This window comes from Ranitomeya variabilis, chromosome 1 (genome assembly GCF_051348905.1).
Source record: "Ranitomeya variabilis isolate aRanVar5 chromosome 1, aRanVar5.hap1, whole genome shotgun sequence".
NCBI lineage: Eukaryota > Metazoa > Chordata > Amphibia > Anura > Dendrobatidae > Ranitomeya > Ranitomeya variabilis.
In genome coordinates this window covers 501322235-501340910 of record NC_135232.1, presented here as the reverse complement: position 1 = coordinate 501340910, position 18676 = coordinate 501322235, and the positions used below count along the sequence as shown (strand labels likewise).

The window sequence follows — 18676 nt, the reverse complement described above, 5'->3', positions numbered from 1 at the left end:
CGGCCAGGAAAAGTCCTAGTGTGGGCGCATAATTACCATATATTCTTCATTGTATTTGGGGCTTTCCACAGCCCGTTACACCAGCACCTCGCTCCCTTAGTATCCTGAGTGCGCGCCAATTTTCTTTAACTATTTAACTTTTCTTTCTACAGCAACATTGCAATTAAATGCAATAAGTGGCTATAAAAATATCGTATCTACCCTGAAATGTTATCAATAAAAACATTGGCTCAGAGCTCAAAAAATAACCAATCACAGAGCCCGATATCCCTAAAAATAAAGCCACAGAGGGGTCTTGGAAAATGCCAACATAAGTGAAAAAAATTTTTTTAATTGGAAAAAAAACAACTATACTTGTACTGACCTGGGTAATCCTATTAGCAGGGCAGATTTACCATATAGTGCACATGGAAAATAAAAGTACAGAAAAACAATTCTGGAATTGCACTTTTATTTTGCAATTTCAACGCACTTGGAATTTTTTTTTCTCCGCTTTCCAGTGCATCATATGATCAAATGAATGATGTTATTCAAAAGTACAACTCATCCTGCAAAAAAACAAGCTTTCATTCGGTTATGAGGACGTAAAAATGGTTATGGAATAAGGGGAGGAAAAAACTAAGGTGCAAAAACCTTAAAACCGCAAGGTCATGAAGATGGTAAACAACGAATTCTAAAAAGGTCAAAGCTTCACTAGATGTAACACCCCCCCCGCAAGCCAATAAAATTTAACCTTTAACCCCTTCACGACCTTGGGATTTTCCGTGTTCGTTTTTCGCTCCCCTCCTTCCCAGAGCCATAACTTTTTTTATTTTTAAGTCAATTTGGCCATGTGAGGGCTTATTTTTTGCGGGACGAGTTGTACTTTTGAATGACGTCATTGGTTTTACCATGCCATGTATTAGAAAATGGGGAAAAAAATTCCAAGTGCGGTGAAATTGCAAAAAAAGTGCAATCCCATGCGTGTTTTTTGTTTGGCTTTTTGCTAGGTTCACTAAATGCTAAAACTGACCTGCCATTATGATTCTCTAGGTTATTACGAGTTCATAGACACCGAACATGTTTAGGTTATTTTTTATCTAAGTAGTGAAAAAAAATTCCAAACTTTGCTTAAAAAAAAAATAAAAATTGCGCCATTTTCCGATACCCGTAGCGTCTCCATTTTTCGTGATCTGGGGTCGGGTGAGGGCTTATTTTTCGCACGTCGAGCTGGAGTTTTTAGTGATACCATTTTGGTGCAGATACGTTCTTTTGATTGCCCGTTATTGCATTTTAATGCAATGTCGCGGTGACCCAAAAAACTTAATTTCGGCTTTTCGATTTTTTAAATCCTTTTTTTATTGATAGATCGGGCGATTCTGAACGCGGCGATACCAAATATGTGTGTATTTTATTTTTATTGTTTTATTTTGAATGGGGCGAAAGGGGGTGATTTAAACTTTTTTTTATTTATTTATTTTCATATTTTTTTAAACTTTTTTTTTTTTTTTTTTTTTACTTTTTTTTTACTTTTTCCATGCTTCAATAGCCTCCATGGGAGGCTAGAAGCTGGCACAACTCAATCGGCTCAGCTACATAGGAGCGAAGCTCAGATAGCTCCTATGTAGCTGAATTCCTGCATTGCTATGAGCGCCGACCACAGGGTGGCGCTCACAGCAAGCCGGCATCAGTAACCATAGAGGACCTCTATGGTTACTATGCAGATGCAGATGCATCACTGACGATGAGCGCATTTCCGACCGCGCGGTAGTTAATTGCCGCTGTCAGCGTTTGACAGCGGCATTTAACTAGTTAATAGCGGCGGGTGGATCACGATTCCAATCGTCGCTATTGCAGGCGCATGTCAGCTGTTCAAAACAGCTGACATGTCCCGGCTTTGATGTGGACTCCACGCCAGGGCCCGCATCAAAGCGGGGGATCTGACCTCGGACGTACTATGAAAGGGGTTAATCTAATTTTATTTAAAAAAAAAACAAAAAAAACACTATTTTAATGGGGTAAAAGATTAAAAAAATCCCTGTCTGCCAGTGTTAGTTTGTAAATAAACTCTAAATAAGGGCATAAACTGCTTAACCCCTTAGGCTACTTTCACACTAGCGTCGTGCACTGCACGTCGCTATGCGACGTTGCGGCGCACCGACGCTAGCTGTGAAAGCGCCGCACAAAGGGGGCAGCGGATGCAGTTTTCCAACGCGAAAAAGATGACGGCGCCCCTAGGGGAGGAAGCGGGAGGACCCACGAACAACGGGAGCCACCGGTAAGTATCGGGGGGGGGGGGGGGGGGGGGGGGAATCGGGGACCCTGTCCCTCTGACCTCTGATGTGCGATCACATCAGAGGAGAGAGAAATTAAATGGCAAATCACACTTCTTTTTTTTCTTTTTTTGTGGTCGCCAGTAAAAGCCGACCCGAATCATGTTCTCATATACCAGTGTTATAGTGCACTAGGAGGTTGTATTATCATTACACATGTATATTGGACCAGGGGTGTTGTGATTTGATTTTGCATGTATTTTTAAATGGTTTTTAAGATTTATTGTGTGTGTTGTTTCCCTAATAAATTGTGATTTATATATTTGATAATCATTCAGGTGTGCAAACCATTTATTGCTTGGTCTTTTTTAAATTCATGCTACTGCGCAGACGGTGCCATTTTGGTAGAGAAAAAAAAATAGGCTTCATCAGGATGGCACCAGCTCCACCTGTGCAGTAGCATCGTTCTGATAGCTATCTTGATGAAGCCTAATTTTTTTTTTTTTCTCTGCCAAAATGGCGCTGGTGGCGGCATCTCTGAAGTTGCATATATTGGAATGCGACAGAAGCCAAAAATATGCATATTATCATGTACCGGCACCTGCCTGATGAATGTGAACTTATGGTTTTGTTTTTTTTTTTTTAAATATTCAGTATGTAACATGAGGGACAGGCTACTGAGGGATCAGCGACCTGTCATAAGCCATACAGATGATGATGTATCTAGGATTGTACATGTGCATGTGATCCCAATATCAAAACGGCCCCGTTTATTAAACTCTTGTTACTTCTACTGCTTTTATGTAGCCACCAGAGGCAAGTAAGATTAAAATGAACCACTGCTTTGTGATTGCCCTCTCCCCAAGTTAAAATTTGCCAGCCAACCCCTAAAGCTTATACTATTCAATCTGTACAGCATAGTTTACTTGCCTGTTCATCTTTTAAAAGGACATTACGTATTTTGCGAGAGAACTTGGAGCAAGAGGCCATTATCATGAAGGATGTTCCAGACTGGAAGGTAAGAACATGCAATAGTTCCAATAAATGTTTATGATAAAATATAAAATCAAATAATTAAATGCTTTAATATGTGTAATTGGAGGAGTGTTGGTATGTAGATCAGTGTTTTAATAATCCATTCTGCAGTGAACCTGAACTTATCATGTATTGAGTTCTCTTGATATTACACATGTTGACTTTCCCAAATCAGTAGAAAGCATGTGTTACACTGTCAGGTAACACATGACTATAATATATGCCTATGAGGCTGTTAGCTTGAGTCGAGAGATGTGTCCACGCATTGAAAACCATAAAATATAGCATATGTGACTTGTCAAAGTGTGTGCTAGTGTTTACTAACTGTGAAGGATTTAGCACACAGAGATAACATTGCTGGACCTAGTCCAGCAACGCTCCCTCCCACTGTGATAAGCAGCTCATTGTCTATAGACATTGTATACACAGATCTCGAAAAGGAGGGCAAATGGAGTGTTTCTCTTTTTTTTAAATGTACAAAAATCTTTATTGACACAATAATGAACATACAAAAAAACAGATAAAACCATATGCTACAAAGGACACCACAAAAAGTGGTGGCGTTTATTACAAAGTACAGCTGAATTCACAGTGACAAACTTAGTAATCTTAAGATGAGGACTTGCTTGTTGAGCTCAGAGAGTCACATTACAATGCCCCCTGTATGTATTAGCGGTAGGACCTTTCATTTCCATATTAGCAAGTCATGTGTCAATCACATGACCAACCTTACATGGTAATGTATTAACTGCAGGATCTTTCATCTCCATAGCAACAAGCCGTGATAATCACATGACCGGCATTACATGGTAATGTATTAACGGCGCATGTGCCCACGGCCAAAGCACTGCCACACCCACGCCACCCGGCAAACGTCCCAGACCCACGAGCGGGGGCGCGGCGATTGCTAAAGCCCCCGGTCGTGTGTCCCGAGACGCCAAGCTGCCGGATAGCAAGGGGCATCAGCGCTAGGCAAGCCAGCGCATGTGCACCACCACCATGGAGCCTGGAGAATATGTGTGGCAGATATCACCTGTGTATGACACTATAAACATATACCTAGTTAATGCAATAAAACAATTACAGTATAAAAGCCCCACAAATATTCCTCTTCACAGGTAATCAATATCATGTGCTGAGACAAGTTCTTCTTAGCTATAGATAGTAGTCACATAACATTTTAGACATTTGACAATGGAGATAATATCCGTCCATCAATCCGCAGGAGACTAAAATTAGGTAAACCAAATATATAAAAAGAATTAACATAACAAAACAATAAATTAAAAACAATTAAAAGATACAGATGGAGGGGGTGACCACTTACAGCTACTTCATAAAAAGGGTGCAAAATTCAATGATTCATTTAAACCATCGGGTTTCATGGTTCCCAGCCTAATGATCCATTGTAATTCCCGTCTTGCAAGGAGGTGCTTTATATTCCCACAGCGTATTCCCCCATGTCTATTCCTCAAATCTGTGGGATCTCAGTTGTGGGTTAACTTAAAGTGCCTTGGGATGGTTTTTAATTCCAGTGGATCCAATGTACATTTCTCGGAGAACCCTATGTATCAGGGCTCCTCAACCTGTAGCTCGGGAGCCACATGTGGCTCGCGGCCCCATGAATTGTGGCTTGTGACTGTCTGCCAACTTGTTGGATTAGGTCCAGGTCTAGCAAACAGGTATAAAGAGTACCAGGGCTGTGGAGTCGGTAAGCCACAGTTGCGACTCTGACTCCTGGATTTTATCAGGTTCCGACTCCGACTCCGGCTCTGACTCCTTCATAAATGGCCAATTCGTAACAATAAATTTACTGTTGTAAAATATTAACATCGTGCTTATTCAGTTTCTCACCATCATATAAGTAATCAGACCACTTAGAGCAAAAACTATATTTATTAGAATACAATTAGAATATAGCAAATAACTTTTCTAAACTTTTCTAAACTCTTGTAAGTAAATATGCAATAAACACTGTTATGCAGTTAATAAGAAGAAATCTTTAAATTTGTCCTCAGAAAAAGTATTGCCTCTGTCAGATCCTCCTTCATGGATGCCCTCAAATCTGATCTAATGATTTTGAGAGCAGAGAACAACCTCTCTACACTAACTTGAGTTGGTGGCAAAGCAGTAACCACTCGGGCAACATCTCTGACAATGTCAGGATACAGAGGAATCGCTTGTTGCACTGTTATTTTTGATGAACGGTCAAATTTCTCAATTTCTTTTAGTGCACATGAAAAATTCTGCTGAAATGTACTGGCTGTGTTCTTTGATGGGGATGACTCTTCTTCTATGCGGGAACGCTTTGCACGGTCCTTGTGATCCAAATATTTTTCGAAATTAAATTCTTCATCAGTTGATGAGGGTGAAGATGTGGCAGGACGACCAAATTCTTCTTGTTCCTCCTGACTGTTCTGCAACCCTTTCATTCTTACTGCTATTTCAAACAGAGCTTCTTTTCCTTTAGTTAGCTGTTGATCGTCTAGAAGAATCCGATGCATTGGGTCTACATAAACAGCTGCCAAAAGAATGTTATTTTGTAATAGTAGCTCCTCTCTCCGTTTCATTGATGTAGCAATGCCACTTGCAATTAACCCTCCTCTTTGGGACAGGCGAAACATTAGGTTCTTCCACTCCTTTAAGAAAATACCTGGAGTTAAGTCCTCTGCTTGTAATTTTTTAGTCACTGTAAATGGGTGCTCTAGCAATTTTTCCAGCTCAGTCACCTGATTCCACTGACTTTCATTTAGCGTCAGTTGAGGGTTAGCCATGTCTACAAGAAAGGTTTTCAGTTCAACCAAGCGCTGAATCATTAAGTACTGCCCCATCATGTGGCTTGATCAATAATTGCCTTTTTTCCAGCACGTCTCTTCAAAATTGAGTCAACTTTAGGGATTCTGGCAACAGTAGCCAATTTTCTCACCTTGCCAATCAGTGCAGCAGCATGTCCTTCTTGCAGACTGTCTCTTATAGCCAGCTGTAGCGTATACACAACACAGCGCATGTGATGAATGAAAGAACGTATTGACACAGTTTCAACAAGATCATCTAAACTATCATGTTGCTGTTCATCTGAAGCAACTTCAGTTTGCTCCTCAGTTACAATACTGTGTTCCTCTAGTTCAAACATTTCTGTGTCTGTGGACCCAGAATGTTCTTCTAGCTGCTGGTCACCATCATTACTCTAATTCATTAGCTTAATAGTACTTATCATATTTGAAGCATTGTCAGTTACGACAGAAACAACTTGCTCTTTTTTAAGTTCATAGTCTTGCAGAACCTTTTCCACCAAGACCTGGAGAAACTCACTGGTGTGATGAGCTTTGGTGTCTTTTACTGCCAATGTCTTGGTAACTATTTCATTTTTGTCACAAACAAATCGGACATTGATGGCAAAATAGTTCACTCTGTGACGTGTGCAGGCATCCATTTTAAGAAACAAAAAAACTCTCAAGGGGATGCTTTCTAAGTTCTTCCTTTTGTTTAAAAGCTTCTTCGATTACTAATTTTCTAATACTCTCTCTCCAGAGAAACACCAAGCTTGCGGGCCATTTCCCCATTCAGACACATAAGAGCTGGTCGTGAAAATAATGAAATAGGCACACTATACTTTACAACAAGCTCTATGATCTGTTTTTTAAATGTACTGTCATTGTCACAGTAACTTTGTCACTGACAAAATATCTTGCAACTGATGGCTGCAAAGTTCTCTGCTCCTTTGTTTGGCTGGAAGAGCTGGGCACTGGTTCATTGGTTTGGATGCACTTTCTCATCCACTGCTTTCAGTACTTCTGGATGAAAGCGTTGTAAATGTCTCTTTAGATTAGAAGCTCTGGTAGGAGCATTTTTATCTTTGCCTGAATATGCACTGATCTTGGCTTCACAGCATTTGTTTTCGTCTGGATCATTTGTCATACACTGACAGACATAATGTTTTCTATCTTGAGTGATGGTGAAATGTTCAAATACAGCTGATTTAATGTGACGCTTCTTTGACATTCTCAGGTTTTTAATTCTGCATTCACAATCCAAATGACAATTGTTTTTCCTAAAAACAATTGTACAAAATTATTGCCAGGTCGTACAACTGATATAGTGGTCAGTAATACTGTTATTCCTCATGTACTCACAGTTAACTGATGCAAAGTTTGTTGAAAGGATAATACTTCTTACAGTCTTCCTCTTCTGAGTAGCAGCTGTGAGATGCTTGGAAGACGCATACCTAGTAAACATCTAGTCTAGAGGAGGAGCTTTACTACTAAGAATTTGCAACACATTTTCACTTTCAGTTTCATACATTGTAAGTATGGGGTTGGGGCAGCATGAGGTTAACCAAGTATAAGACTAGATAAGGGCAGTGGAGAACAGTGACACACAAGAAGTAAGAAATGTCTCTATCTCCAGCAGAACTGCTTATCACTGTTGTTCATAGTTTGATAGAACATATATATTTGAGTAACATTTATAAAATTCATATGAAAGTTCAATTATGAAATATTAATACATTTTTTTTAAAGTTGGAGTCTGTACATTTCTACCGACTCCGACTCCACAGCCCTGAAGAGTACATCTCAAAATGGTGAATTTTGTGAGTAGCCCTGCACAGGAGTACAGATCTGGATGCACATTTACTGGTTTTTGGGGTTTAGTCTACGTTCACATTTGCGGTCTGCGCCGCAGCGTCGCTGCATGCGTCATGCGCCCCTATATTTAACATGGGGGTGCATGGACATGCGTCGCACTTGCGTTTTGCGCCGCATGCGTCACTGCGGCGCACGCGTCCGGGCGCAGAGGACGCAGCAAGTTGCATTTTTGCTGCGTCCAAAATCAATCAAAAAAAGGACGCATGCGGCGTAAAACGCAGCGTTGTGCATGCGTTTTGCTGCGTTTTTGTTTGCGTTGTGCGTTGCGTCGCCGACGCTGCGGCGCACAACGCAAATGTGAACGTAGCCTTAGAGATGTTTTAGGTATGGTACGCTGGAGGATGGTACTACGTGTTAGAGGAGGTGCTCAAAGCTGGATGTGACAGTGTGTTGAGAGTCCTTGCTGGGAGAATACTGAATGGGGGCATTGTGGGAACCCCTGGATCTCAGTCTACTGCTTTGGAGTGATTTCTGTGGAAAAGCTTTGGTTGTCATTGTACCTGTTATTATACCTGTAATGGGGGCTTTGGTTGACCCTACTTTGAAGGGGGTGGGAGCTGGATGTGGCTCACGACCCTCTCTGTGCTGAATGTGGCTCGCGACCCTCTCTCGAAGCTGAATGTGGCTCTCAAGGTCAGAAAGGTTGGGGACCACTGCTATATATGGTAGTATATTATAAAGAGTTGGATAAAACTATTAGTGCTATATACTGCAATACAACAGTCTCATGTGATGCTCTGCTGCAGGCTGGGCTTGATGTGCGTACAAATCCGGCAATCCTGAAGAACTTCAGTAGGCACTCATCTGCTGATTGCATTAGTGTGAGGTGGGAACATGGGTTCCGGAATATGTATACCAGCAATGGAACCATTTTAAAATTCAATGTCAATGACTGACAGCTGTATTGAGCGGGTTCAGGTCTTGATCTTGCTCCATGCACTTGGGTTAAATGATAACAGACCAACTTTATTGGTATCTGATCAGCTTCTGATTCCAGTGGGATTGCGCAGAGCACCATAGACCACTTGTCTGAAGCTCTTCCAGAAAAAGACAGCGCATCATATATACTTTAATGACTGCGGTAAAACCCTATACATCAGACCTGGGCAAACTACTGCACAAGGGCCACATCTGGTCCTTTGGCAGTTCGTATTTAGCTCACTCACTGGGACAGCAAAAGATCCGGAAACGGTGGCCAATGGGATGTATGCCACGGCCACTGTCCTCCCCTGTACATTGATGCGATTTTAACCGAATACACACCCGGTGAGTATCAAGGTGGAGGAGAGCGCAGTCTGGTCCCTAATTCGCCAGTCAGCTTGTTTGACACCACATCTCGGCACAGCAGGGGTGATTATGTCACTAGAGTGCGCCTGTTGTGGAGTGTGCACCAGAGTTACAGGGGCAAGTACTTTTTTTTTTTTTGTCATTCGCATATGCATAATTATTCATTGTTAAGTAGCTTTGTGAACTATCATACTATTGGGGGGGGGGGGACTGTGGAGGGGCTTTAGGAGCTATTATACTGTGCGCGCGGGCCATCACACTTTGGGGGCTGTTGGGACCACGATACAATGTATAAGGGGCTGTGGTGTTCATTATGCCGTGTTGGAGACTGTGGGGGATCATTTTGTACATTGAGCTGTAGGTGAATATCCTATGTGAGGGATCATTCGTTTTGGTTGGCTGTTGGGGTCTCATCATACTGTGTATGGAGCTGTGGGAGCCATCATATCGTATTAAAGGGCCGTGGGGGATCATTCTGAGTGGTTTACTGTGGGGCATTCATACTTTGTGAGGGCCATAAAACTGTGTAGACTCATACAGTGTGGTGGGCTATGATGGCAGTCTTACTGTGTTGGGGGGCTTTGGGCATCATAGTGTGTGGGCATTATCCCCTTCCCGACCTTTGACGCATACGCTGCGTCATGAAAGTCGGTGCCAATCCGACCTGTGACGCAGCGTATGCGTCATGGAATGATCGCGTCCCTGCAGATCGGGTGAAAGGGTTAACTCCAATTTCACCCGATCTGCAGGGACAGGGGGAGTGGTGCTTCAGCCCAGGGGGGGTGGCTTCACCCTCCCCCCCCCCCCCCGTGGCTACGATCGCTCTGATTGGCTGTTGAAAGTGAAACTGCCAATCAGAGCGATTTGTAATATTTCACCTAAAAAACTGGTGAAATATTACAATCCAGCCATGGCCGATGCTGCAATATCATCGGCCATGGCTGGAAATACTGAAGTGACCCGCCCCACCGATCGCGCCCCCCCCCCCCCCCCCCCCCCCCAAGCCACCGATCTGTCCCGTAGTCCCCTCCGTCCTGTGCTCCGCTCCCCCGTCCTCCTGTCCGCTCCCCCCGTGCTCCTATGTCACCCCCCCGTGCTCCGACGCCCCCCCCCCCCGTGCCCCGATCCCCCCCCCCCCCCTTATACTTACCGAGGCTCCCGGTGTCGGTCCGTCTTCTCCATGGGCGCCGCCATCTTCCAAAATGCCGGGCGCATGCTCAGTGCGCCCGCCGAATCTGCCGTTCGGCAGATTCGTTACAAGTACATTTTGATCGCTGTGGTAGGTTCTATCACAGCGATCAAAGTAAAAAAAATTATAAATAAACCCCCCCCTTTATCACCCCCATAGGTAGGGACAATAATAAAATAAAGAAATTATTTTTTTTTCTTTTTCCACTAGGGTTAGGGTTTCAACTAGGGTTAGAACTAGGGGTAGGGTTACGGGTAGGGTTAGGGTTACGGGTAGGGTTAGGGGTAGGGTTAGGGTTATGGCATGTGCACACAGTGCGGATTTGGCCGTGGATCCGCAGCGGATTGGCCGCTGCAAATTCGTAGCAGTTTTCCATCAGGTTTACAGTACCATGTACACCTATTGAAAACCAAATCCGCTGTGCCCATGGTGCGGAAAATTCCGTGCAGAAACGCTGCGTTGTATTTTCCGCAGCATGTCAATTCTTTGTGCGGATTCCGCAGCGTTTTACACCTGTTCCTCAATAGGAATCCGCAGGTGAAATCCGCACAAAAAAACACTGGAAATCTGCTGTAAATCCGCAGGTAAAACGCAGTGCCTTTTACCTGCAGATTTTTCAAAAATCGTGCGGAAGAATCTCACACGAATCCGCAACGTGGGCACATAGCCTTAGGGTTAGGGTTGGAATTAGGGCTAGGGTTGGAAATAGGGTTAAGATTAGGCTTGTGGTTAGGGTTACGGATAGGGTTAGGGGTGTGTTGGGGTTACAGTTGTGGTTAGGGTTGGGATTAGGGTTAGGGTTGGGATTAGGGTTAGGATTAGGGTTAGGGTTGGAATTAGGGTTGCGGGTGTGTTGGGGTTAGTTTTGTGGTTAGGGGTGTGTTGGGGTTAGGGTTGTGATTAGGGTTATGGCTACAGTTGGGATTAGGATTAGGGGTGTGTTGGGGTTAGTGTTGAAGTTAGAATTGAGGGGTTTCCACTGTTTAGGCACATCAGGGGTCTCCAAACGCAACATGGCGCCACCATTGATTCCAGCCAATCTTGCGTTCAAAAAGTCAAATGGTGCTCCCTCCCTTCCAAGCCCCGACGTGCGCCCAAACAGTGGTTTACCCCCACATTTGGGGTACCAGCGTACTCAGGACAAACTGGGCAACAACTGTTGGGGTCCAATTTCTCCTGTTACCCTTGCAAAAATAAAAAATTACTTGCTAAAACATAATTTTTGAGGAAAGAACAATTATTTTTTATTTTCACGGCTCTGCGTTATAAACTTCTGTGAAGCACTTGGGGGTTGAAAGTGCTCACCACACATCTAGAGAAGTTCCTTCGGGGGTCTAGTTTCCAAAATGGGGTCACTTGTGGGGTGTTTCTACTGTTTAGGCACATCACGGGCTCTGCAAATGCAACGTGATGCCCGCAGACCATTCCATCAAAGTCTGCATTTCAAATGTCACTACTTCCCTTCCGAGCCCTGAAGTGCGCCCAAACAGTGGTTTACCCCCACATATGGGGTACCAGCACACTCACAACAAACTGGGCAACAAATATTGGGGCCCAATTTCTCCTGTTACCCTTGTGAAAATAAAAAATTGCTTGCTAAAACATCTTTTTTGAGGAAAGAAAAATGATTTTTTATTTTCACGGCTCTGCGTTGTGGGGGGTTTCTACTGTTTAGGCATATCAGGGGCTCTGCAAACGTAACATGATGCCCGCAGACCATTCCATCAAAGTCTGCATTCCAAAACGTCACTAGTTCCCTTCCGAGCCCCGGCATGTGCCCAAACAGTGGTTTACCCCCACATATGGGGTATCAGCGTACTCAGGAGAAACTGGACAACAACTTTTGGGGTCCAATTTCTCCTGTTACCCTTGCAAAAATAAAACATTCTGGGCTAAAAAAATATTTTTGAGGAAAGGAAACACATTTATTATTTTCACGGCTCTGCGTTATAAACTTCTGTGAAGCACTTGGGGGTTCAAAGTGCTCACCACATATCTAGATAAGTTCCCTTGGGGGTCTAGTTTCCAAAATGGAGTCACTTGTGGGGAGTTCCTACTGTTTAGGCACATCAGGGGCTCTGCAAACGCAACCTGACGCCCGCAGAGCATTCCATCAAAGTCTGCATTTCAAAACGTCACTACTTCCCTTCCGAACCCCGACGTGTGCCAAAACAGTGGTTTACCCCCACATATGGGGTATCAGCATACTCGGGAGAAACTGGACAACAACTTTTGGGGTCCAATTTCTCCTGTTACCCTTTCGAAAATAAAAAATTGTGGGCTAAAAAATCATTTTTGAGAAAAGAAAAATTATTTTTTTATTTTCATGGCTCTGCGTTATAAACTTCTGTGAAGCACTTGGGGGTTCAAAGTGCTCACCACACATCTAGATTAGTTCCTTGGGAGGTCTAGTTTCCAAAATGGGGTCACTTGTGCGGGAGCTCCAATGTTTAGGCACACAGGGGCTCTCCAAACGCGACATGGTGTCCGCTAATGATTGGAGCTAATTTTCCATTCAAAAAGCCAAATGGCGTGCCTTCCCTTCCGAGCCCTGCCGTGCGCCCAAACAGTGGTTTACCCCCACATATGGGGTATCATCGTACTCAGGACAAACTGGACAACAACATTTGGGGTCCAATTTCTCCTATTACCCTTGGGAAAATAAAAAATTCTGGGCTAAAAATCATTTTTGAGGAAAGAAAAATTATTTTTTATTTTCACGGCTCTGCGTTATAAACTTCTGTGAAGCACCTGGGGGTTATAAGTGCTCACTATGTATCTAGATAAGTTCCTTGGGGGGTGTAGTTTCCAAAATGGGGTCACTTGTAGGGGAGCTCCAATGTTTAGGCACACAGGGGCTCTCCAAACGCGACATGGTGTCCGCTAACGATTGGAGCTAATTTTCCATTCAAAAAGTCAAATGGCACGCCTCCCCTTCCGAGCCTTGCCGTGCACCCAAACAGTGGTTTACCCCCACATATGAGGTATCGGCGTACTCAGGAGAAATTGCCCAACAAATTTTAGGATCCATTTTATCCTGTTGCCCATGTGAAAATTAAAAAATTGAGGCTAAAAGACATTTTGTGTGAAAAAAAAGTACTTTTTCATTTTTACGGATCAATTTGTGAAGCACCTGAGGGTTTAAAGTGCTCACTATGCTTCTAGATAAGTTCCTTGGGGGGTCTAGTTTCCAAAATGGGGTCACTTGTGGGGGAGCTCCAATGTTTAGGCACACGGGGGCTCTCCAAACGCGACATGGTGTCCGCTAGCGATGGAGATAATTTTCATTCAAAAAGTCAAATGGCGCTCCTTCCCTTCCGAGCCTTACCATGTGCCCAAACAGTGGTTTACCCCCTTTCATGTGAGGTATCGGTGTACTCAGGAGAAATTGTCCAACAAATTTTAGGATCCATTTTATCCTGTTGCCCATGTGAAAATGAAAAAATTGAGGCTAAAAGACATTTTGTGTGAAAAAAAAGTACTTTTTCATTTTTACGGATCAATTTGTGAAGCACCTGAGGGTTTAAAGTGCTCACTATGCTTCTAGATAAGTTCCTTGGGGGGTCTAGTTTCCAAAATGGGGTCACTTGTGGGGGAGCTCCAATGTTTAGGCACACGGGGGCTCTCCAAACGCGACATGGTGTCCGCTAAAGATTGGAGCCAATTTTTCATTGAAAAAGTCAAATGGCGCTCCTTCCCTTCCGAGCCCTGCCGTGCACCCAAACAGTGGTTTACCCCCACATATGAGGTATCAGCGTACTCAGGACAAATTGGACAACAACGTTCGTGGTCCAGTTTCTCCTTTTACCCTTGGGAAAATAAAAACATTTTCGCTAAAAGATCATTTTTGTGACTAAAAAGTTAAATGTTCATTTTTTACTTCCATGTTGCTTCTGCTGCTGTGAAACACCTGAAGGGTTAATAAACTTCTTGAATGTGGTTTTGAGCACCTTGAGGGGTGCAGTTTTTAGAATGGTGTCACTTTTGGGTATTTTCAGCCATATAGAACCCTGAAACTGACTTCAAATGTGAGGTGGTCCCTAAAAAAAATGGTTTTGTAAATTTTGTTGTAAAAATGAGAAATCACTGGTCAAATTTTAACCCTTATAACTTCCTAGCAAAAAAAAAAATTTGTTTCCAAAATTGTGCTGATGTAAAGTAGACATGTGGGAAATGTTATTTATTAACTCAGAATCGCTAGGATCCGTTGAAGCGTTCCTGAGTTATTACCTCATAAAGGGACACTGGTCAGAATTGCAAAAAACGGCAAGGTCATTAAGGCCAAAATAGGCTGGGTCATGAAGGGGTAAAGGGCCGTGGGGGATCATTCTGAGTGGTTTACTGTGGGGCATTCATACTTTGTGAGGGCCATAAAACTGTGTAGACTCATACAGTGTGGTGGGCTATGATGGCAGTCTTACTGTGTTGGGGGGCTTTGGGCATCATAGTGTGTGGGCATTATGCTGTGAGGTCCAGCATATTCTGTAGGGAGCTATGGACCCAGCATACTGTGTGAGAAAAGCTGTTCATCATGGTGCAAAGGCTGAATAACAGCAGCAGTGTAATTTATTCTTTTTATAATCTTTATAAAAAGCAGTAAATTATATGGTTTTTATTTGCTCATTAAGGCTATGTGCACACGTTGCAGATTTGGCCCTGCGGATCCGCAGCAGTTTTCCATGCGGTGTACAGTACCATGTAAACCTATGGAAAACCAAATCCGCAGTGCACATGCTACAGAAAATTCCACACAGAAACGCTGTGGTTTATTTTCCACAGCATGTCAATTCTTTTTGCGGATTTCACAGTTTTACACCTGTTCCTTTATAGGAATCCGCAGGTGTAAAAACGCAGGCGAAATCCGCACAAAATCCGCAGGTAAAACACAGGGCGTTTTACCTGCAGAATCCGCACCGAAAAATCTGTAAGGGATTCCGTAACGTGTGCACATACCCTAATAGCGCAGGTCTGCAAGGGTAAATTTTTTAAAAGTAACAGGTGATTTCTATACTTTTGATCCCTGAACTCCGAAAAAATGACGTACAGATTTTTTTTTCTCAAACACTGACTCCATAGACTTTTGCTTGCACCATACTTTTACCCCTTTGCGTGACCTTTTATGGATGATTTTGGTGTCATTAGAAATTAATGGATGCTGTGCTGTGCTTTGGGGAGAAAAGGCAGATTTTCTTTTAAACAGAGTTCATAAAAGTGTGGTGGTGTGCTTACTATGATTCCTTCCAGTATTTAGTGGTTGTGGTGGATTAAGTTTCTGTTTCTAACAATGTGATCAAAATTGCTATAAGTGGGTGTCGTAATTCACCCGTCAACTTTTTGCTATATTTGCGGTTGTTTTGTAGAGAAGACACAACGAAGGAACATTACGGACTTCGTTAAGAAAGTGTATTATGCGTACTTTGGAGTAAAACTAGGTGATCAGGAAAAGTTGTGGGCTCCACATGTAGTGTGTTCTGTTTGTAGAACAGTGTCCCTCAACTCTGGTCCTCAAGAGCCACCAACACGTCATGTTTTCAGAACTTCCTTAGTATTATTAAGGTGATAATTGCATCACCTTCACATGCAATAATTCCATCACCTGTGAAATACTAAGGAAATCCGGAAAACATGACCTGTTGGTGGCTCTTGAGGTCCGGAGTTGGGGAACACTGGTGTAGAACAACTACAAAAGTGGTCTAAAGGAAAGAAAGAACTTTCATTTTGGCGTATCTATGAACTGGAAGAAACCACAAAATCCAAGTGATGACTGCCACTTTTGTGGGTACAATATGGAGGGATTCAACCTTAAAGGGAACCTATCACCCCCAAAATCGAAGCTGAGCTAAGCCCACCAGCATCAGGGGCTTAGCTACAGCATTCTGGAATGCTGTAGATAAGCCCCCGATGTACCCTGAAAGATGAGAAAAAGAGGCTATATTATAGTCACCCAGGGGCGGTCCCACTGCGGTCCAATGGGTGTCGCGGTCCGGTCCAGCGCCTCCCATCTTCTTACGATGACATCATCTTCTTGTCTTCACACTGCAGCTCTGGCGCAGGCGTACTTTGTCTGCCCTGTTGAAAGGAAAGGTCAGAGAGGCCCGGCGCCTGCGCACTGCAGTACTTTGCTCTGCCCTCAACAGGACAAACAAAGTACGCCTGCGCCGGAGCCGCAGCGGGAAGACAAGAAGAGGACGTCATCGTAAGAAGATGGGAGGCACCAGACCGCGACGCCCATCGGATCGGACCGCCTGCCCAGGTGAGTATAATCTAACCTCTTTTTCTCATCGTTCAGGATACATCAGGGGCTTATCTACAGCATTCCAGAATGCAGAATTTTTTTATGGTGTTAACGGAAGGGGTTAACTAATGTAACAGTTTTATAAGTTGGTGTTTTTATTTTATTTTTAAACTTTTTTTTTCCTTTTTACTTAGTCCCTCTATGGGCTTTATACCTGTCAAGTGATGCACTGACAGAAACCTCTTGAGCATGGTCTAACAGGCTTGCTGTACCTTGGTGACCCGGATGTTGTCCCCTCCCTCTATCAGCCTTTTAAATGCTGCAATCTAAATAGATAACGGCATTTAAGGGGGTCAAAATTCCAGGGGCGATGCTCCTGGCAGTGACAGCCAGGTCTCGGCTTTAACTTAATCGGTGGTGATCGCACGGCGAATCGCTGACGAGAGGTCCGGATTTATAATTTCCTTCTTATTTTTAAAGGGAACCTGTCACCCCCAAAATAGAAGATGAGCTAAGCCCACCAGCATTAGGTGCTTATCTACAGCATTCTGTAATGCTGTAGATAAGCCCCCGATGTATCCTGAAAGATGAGAAAAAGAGGTTAGATTATACTCACCCAGGGGCGGTCCCGCTGCTGTCTGGTCCGATGGGTGTCGCGGTCCAGGGCCTCCCAACTTCATAGGATGACGTCCTCTTGCCGGGCCTCTGACCTTTCCTGGCGCCTGTGCACTGCAGTACTTTGCTCTGCCCTCAACAGGGCAGACAAAGTACGCCTGCGCCGGAGCGTGAAGACAAGAAGAGGACGTCATCCTATGAAGATAGGAGGCCCCGGACCGCGACACCCATTGGATCGAACCGCCTCCCCCGGTGAGTATAATCTAACCTCTTTTTCTCATCTTTCAGGATACATCGGGGGGCTTATCTACAGCATTACAGAATGCTGTAGATAAGCCCCTGATGCTGGTGGGCTTAGCTCATCTTTGATTTTGGGGGTGACAGGTTCCCTTTAAGGTTAAATCCCTCCATATTGTACCCTCAAAAGTGGCAGTCATCACTTGGATTTTGCGGTTTCCTAACAAAACAAAAAAAATTTAGTTCCAAAATTGTGCTGATGTAAAGTAGGCATGTGGGAAATGTTACTTAAGTATTTTGTGTGACATATCTCTGTGATTTAAGGGCATTAAAATGAAAAGTTGGAAAATTGCGAAACTTTAAAAACTTTCGCCAAATTTCCATTTTTTTCACAAATAATCGCAAGTCATATCAAATAAATGTTACCACTAACATGAAGTACAATATGTCACGAGAAAATAGTGTCAGAATCACCGGGATTCATGGAAGCGTTCCAGAGTTATCTCATAAAGGGACAGTGGTCATTGTAAATGCAAACCTCCATTGGGGGTAAAGGAGTTAAGGAGTAAAGCATTCATATCCCATTATAATAAAAATAGCGTCTTCCACAACCTTTTTTGAATTTATTCTGGTAGATGTTGTTACATTTTTTTGCTATTCTTTCCTATTATGCTAAATTGTTTTTAATATTGTTGCAGTATTTGTCATCCTCGTCATGCTTGTAGTCATATCATAATGTGTGTTCTGTTTTGTTTTGCCAGGTTGGAGAATCTACATTTCACACAGACCGCTGGGTGACTCCTATACTAAATGAACTTTACAACCTCCGTCCTCGGAAGGAGTTGAATAAGGCAGCATATGATTTTAACTGGCATGTTTGAGCTGTATGTGGAAAATGTATTTAAAAATAAAACCACCTTTAAACTTTTTTTTGTCTTGCAATAAAAATAATCTCTTTCCAAATAATCAGTTTAACCTGTTCCCGACCGATGACTGACTGTAAATAAATGTTGGAATTTGCTGGGCTTTGTGCAGCACTGATGTTGCTCTATGGACCCCCAGAGTCCTGCAAGTGCTGGGATTCCGGTGCAGAAGGCGAGCTCTGACCCACAACATTATCGGTATCTGATTGACTGTTCCCGATGATGTTATCCCTGTCTAATTTTCTAGATGGCCACAA

At 43.3% G+C, this 18676-nt stretch overlaps 1 protein-coding gene across 1 annotated transcript in view; it reads left to right on the top strand.

The window, feature by feature from the left end:
* The window catches only part of NDUFA13 (NADH:ubiquinone oxidoreductase subunit A13), a 34799-nt gene extending 16374 nt beyond the window's left edge, over positions 1 to 18425 (top strand). The window contains exons 4-5 of the mRNA XM_077252339.1: positions 3201 to 3270; positions 18258 to 18425. Of these exons, the coding sequence (XP_077108454.1) occupies positions 3201 to 3270; positions 18258 to 18377 (190 nt within the window). The 3' untranslated portion in view covers positions 18378 to 18425. The remainder of the gene's footprint in view (positions 1 to 3200; positions 3271 to 18257) is intronic.
* The last annotated feature ends 251 nt before the right edge of the window (positions 18426 to 18676 follow it).